The following is a 4,931-nucleotide window of genomic DNA, read 5'->3' as shown; positions in this document are numbered from 1 at the left end:
CCTAATTAGTTATATAAGAATTTAATTGCACACCACTGTTGTGCTTTCTCTTCATTAGGGAAATTACCCAGGGGACAATTATCCAAAGTGAGACCCCAGTCATTGCAGGTTGAATTATCATTAGTCAGGAAGATGAGCAGGCATTAACTGTCAACTATTTGGTTTGGACATTAAGAATATGGACCTCGCACAGGTGAGATGATAAATGCAGAACAGGAGAAAGGATACAACAAAGATATCCATGTTGCAAACTCTAAGCTGTCACCCAGTTAAATCCTACCACTGTCTGGCTCATAGCCTCCATTAGTGGAGTTCTCTCTGTTGAAAGCTGAAGATAAATTGATATGTTGTTACATTTACTGTAGTGGCCTGCAAATAGTTTGTTCTCTATCCCCTCACTCCTGATTCTGCCACAAAACATTTTAAAAACTAACTTGTGTTTTGGATATAAAAACGACAATGATGATGATGATGATGATACAGGAGTAAGAGCCAAGCGTGAACAATGCTATGGACGTACGTACCTATTTTCCTCAATTCTTTGTCTTTTCCGCATTTTTTCTTCTTCTGTAAGAATATATTCTTTTCTCATTCCTATTTCAAAACATTTTCGTAGCCGGCATTTTTTACAAAATCGCCGATTGGACACATCCATTTTGCATTTTTCTTCGTAAGGGCATTTGAAATAATCCTGGGGAGAATAAAATTAAAACAAGAAATGACATAAATACTGAGAGAGAGAGAAAGATTTTCTAAGAAGTGTTTCCAAAAAGTATTGAATTTAGCACTACAAGTCAACAGATTTCACATTCCACTACAGCGCTGCCAAACAGGATACAAACATACATCTTCATAGTGACCCTAAAAGGATACAAGCAGACACACACATACCAATACAATGACACTGACCGCATACGGATCTTTGCTGTGGTTCGATGTCTAATAATGAGTTCACTCAACTACCTTGGTTTTCAGACTGTTACTCCTTGACAACAGGAGTCTTTCTGTGATTGCTTAAAATGACGGTAAGAGTAGTTAATTATCCCCCAGATCACAGTGTCATGTCATTGATAAATAAAAGGAAGGACACACTGGACTGTATAGTCCAAGAGAAAGTATGCCTCATGAAAAAAAAAATAATGTTACATTTTGAAATGTTTTAAAGTATAAGTCTTGCTTTGTCAGAACCAGCCTGGGGTTAAACAGCAACAATAACCCCCAATGAGATTCCATGATCTGCAAAGCATTTAGTCAATCTGTTAGAAAAAACAGCCAAATTTCTCACAAAACAAAGCCTGCCATCTTAAAAAAAGAAGAAAACATTGGCCAGTGTATTTCTAGATATGTTAAGCAGGAGTTTAAAAAATGGAACTGGTGATGGTTTTTAGCAGGATTGCATTTTGTCCTAAGTCTGCTCGGGTCTGAGCCAACCTGAGACTAAACAACAACAACAACAACAACAACAAGCACCAGTATGCAAACAATTCAAGAAATGCATTCTTTCCCACTACTTTCAGCCAAACTTCTAAGTTATGTAACAACATAACATGCCAGAATGCTCAATAACCAACTTATTTGTCAACTAAGGTTAATCAATTTATTTTAACGATAATTTGTGTTTGTTTATTTACTGCTACCCACCACCAAGCACCGTCCATATGTGGACTGGCCAACAGGCACTGATGACATTTGTGTCTTCAAAGTAAACAATGAACAAAGACAATGGTACTGGCAGCATGTCTACACATTACAAGAGTGACCCAGACGGCAATGACCTATCAATCCAGTCTATTCAAAAGAGGTATAATGTGATTGAAGCAATGTGATATGTATATAAAACTGTGTGTTACTGAGCAAGAATTGGTTGATTTGTACGTGCAACTGGGAATGTATTCTTGAATGCTTATGTAAACAGTGTTTACATTCACCTTTCTTCTTCTTAAAATTTATAATGTAGGGGGCACACCAGCAAAATGGATTGGATATTGGACAACCTTCAATTCCACTACAGACAACTCACATTCCTCACCATTTTATGTATGCTGCTACTGTTACTACCACTACAACAACAACACTGTCCTAGTACATTTAGTATTGTCTGGGAATGCTACAGGAGACAGACTGGCATTCTGTACAAGATGAGGTGATATATCTTTCACCTACTTAATGCTAAGCTGTGACCCCCATAAACCTTCTAAGTTACAGTTTCTGTTTTAACCTCATTCTGTTGAATGCAGGTGGGGATGACTGAACTTGGGTAGGTTTCACTAGAAAACACAGTGAATCTTTAGAGAGGGCATCAACGCATGACTGTAAGCTAACAAAACCCCTTATTTATTACCAGCTTTTCATGCCTACACCAATGAACAGTGAAATGAACCAGGCCAGCAAGAGTTTCAGTGTCTTGGGATCACAGACTCAGTAGAACACCAACTGCAAGAGATATTTATTTCCCACTTAACCAAGCTTGGTACATCATTTGTTCAGGCCAAATGAAATTCACCAATGAGGGAGTCTCCACATGGACACTAATTCTGCAGCAAATAGCAGTTAAATCTCACATAAGGCACTTGACAATTTAAAAAGAAAGAGGATATACTGGATAGTGTAGATACATTGATCAAGAATGGCAGGATGGTCTTAACTGGAACACTTGATATCATAAGTTACATCTGAGACAATGAGTTAAACAACAACTGAAACACATGCATCACTATTGACATTTCATACCATCAGCTTGTAGCTTACTGTGCTAACATTGTTAGCACGAGTTTGCTGTATCCCATCTACTGTATGGTGTGCTGGCTCTTATGGTGATCATGAGGCTAATGATGTTAATGATGCTAGAATATGTAGGTGGCAGCTAAAGATTCAACCAGCAAGCCATGTGCCATGCATCTATTGAATCGGAGTATCTACTTAGACACCACACAAAAACCTCAACAACTAAAGTCACGCAATTTATAAGACTGCCAGTGATAAGAGGAACACTACAATGAATATGGAATGGGAGAATTCTAAATGTTTATGTGCTTGTATGCTAACTACTATTACAATTCTGCTTGCCCCAGTCTGTCTACTAACTGGTTCAACTTTTAGCAACAACACTGTATATTTAATTGATGAATACTATGCTAACTTGCAATAACGAGCTCAAATTTTACAATGAGTGAAATATTCAGGTGTATATGACAACTGGACTAACAACCCCAAAGGTCTTGAGTTCAAATACAGCCATTTTGTTGTGAATTCAGGCAATAGACTCAGAGGGAAGAACATATGACACACACAGCAATAGATATAGTTTCAAATATAAGAATGGAGATAGTTACCAAGCCCTTTGGGGCATTTCTCCGGAAGAAAGCCTTGCATGATTCACAGGAGATGGCATCAAAGTTGTAACCAAGAGCTCGGTCCCCACAGACTCCGCAGTATTTGTCTTCTTTGTTCTTGCGACTTTTTATGGCCTCAGCAGAGTTTGCCGAGAGCTGCCGTGATTCCACCGACGGATAGTGGTTCGACACCGGCTCCATACTGTTAGAGTCCTCAAAGCTGCAAAGAGAAAGAGAGAGAGAAAAAAAATTAACAGTGAAGCGTGGAGAAATTTTCGGTAGAGAAAAAAGTGGTGAGTGAAAATTAATCAGAAGAGAGAAAAGAATTGGAAGATGATAAAAGAACAAGAATAAAATAACAACAAAATGGAATTAAAATACAATGATGATTGATTATGTCTAAAAGAATAATGAAATAAAATTAAGAAAATATAAAGAAAAGAGATGATATCAAGCGTAAATTGAATGCACACCTTAGAATGAAGAGGGAAGATACAAGGCCACACATTTTGGAGATGGTTAGGTGTCAGTTGATAACAGTGCACCAAAGTACTACCCCTGTAATTATGCTACTGACCAACAGAAGGATGAAATACAAAACTGATCTGAGTAGAATTTAAATACATAATGTGAAAGGATATAATAACAGTCTGAAGGGAACATAACCCACAATTCTGGAAATCAAAGTGACAAAGATGTTACATGTTGTATCATCATCTCCATTTACAATCCACTCTTTTGTACTTGCATGAACCAAATGGAATTTGCTGAGGCAGATTATCTACAGCTGAATGCCCTTCTTGTTGCCAGCCTCCACCTGTTTCCAAGCAAGGCTAGATATGTTTTTCATGGAAGACTAGAAACAAAACAACCTCACTTGTATGACAATGAAGATAATTTACAACCATTACATGATGTCTAGACAAGGGTATACACAATCACACACACTACAGGTTTCTTTCAATTTCCATCTTCCAAATCTAAACTAACAAGGCTTTGCTTGACCCAGGGTTGTATAAGACATTTTCTCTCTGTGTCACACAGTGGGACTGAACCCAAGACCACATGTTTGTAAAGCAAGCTTCTTAACCACAAAGCCATACAGGCCAAGCATATTTTAAACTTTGATATATATGTAAGTATATGAGGAGGAAGTGAAATGCTGCCAAGGCTGGCTTTGTTGCTATCTCTTCAATCTGGTAACTGATAAATAAACGCCACTGGTGTATATGTGCCAGTATTCAATCAAGTACACCACCCACGAAATGGACTTGCACATATAGAATAGAAGATGCACAATATTTACTGTTCAGAGACATCTGCATAGATTGGAAGATAGATGAACAATGAAAACCAGTACAGATGAAGTTTGATAGATTGAAACATGTCCATAATTGTCCCTTGCCTAAAAATGAAGGCAAAGCTCTGCCCTAAAGTAAATTAACTTTGAGAGATAAGGTCTTCATTTCTTGAAATTATCTTCCATTTTAGTAAATCACAAACAGTGCTATGCATTTTTTTTTTTCTTAAACTAAGTGAAAAATTTCAAATCACAAAATTTCTCTGGATGGCATTCAATACAACATTCCTCATTTATCT

The 4,931-nt window shown here is 37.4% G+C and overlaps 1 protein-coding gene across 8 annotated transcripts in view; it reads right to left on the bottom strand.

The window, feature by feature from the left end:
- Nucleotides 1-493: 493 nt before the first annotated feature.
- The window catches only part of LOC106875258 (estrogen receptor), a 782,825-nt gene continuing 778,387 nt past the window's right edge, over nucleotides 494-4,931 (bottom strand). For all 8 annotated transcript variants that reach the window (XM_052965734.1, XM_052965730.1, XM_052965731.1 and 5 more), the window contains 2 exons: nucleotides 3,333-3,552; nucleotides 494-691 (listed from right to left, as the gene is read on the bottom strand). In XM_052965734.1, coding sequence (XP_052821694.1) covers nucleotides 509-691; nucleotides 3,333-3,552 — 403 coding nt within the window. In that variant the 3' untranslated portion in view covers nucleotides 494-508. The remainder of the gene's footprint in view (nucleotides 692-3,332; nucleotides 3,553-4,931) is intronic.

Source organism: Octopus bimaculoides, chromosome 2 (genome assembly GCF_001194135.2).
Source record: "Octopus bimaculoides isolate UCB-OBI-ISO-001 chromosome 2, ASM119413v2, whole genome shotgun sequence".
NCBI classification, from domain to species: domain Eukaryota; kingdom Metazoa; phylum Mollusca; class Cephalopoda; order Octopoda; family Octopodidae; genus Octopus; species Octopus bimaculoides.
The sequence above is the reverse complement of the archived record's forward strand: the minus strand, read 5'-3'. Positions and strand labels throughout refer to the sequence as shown.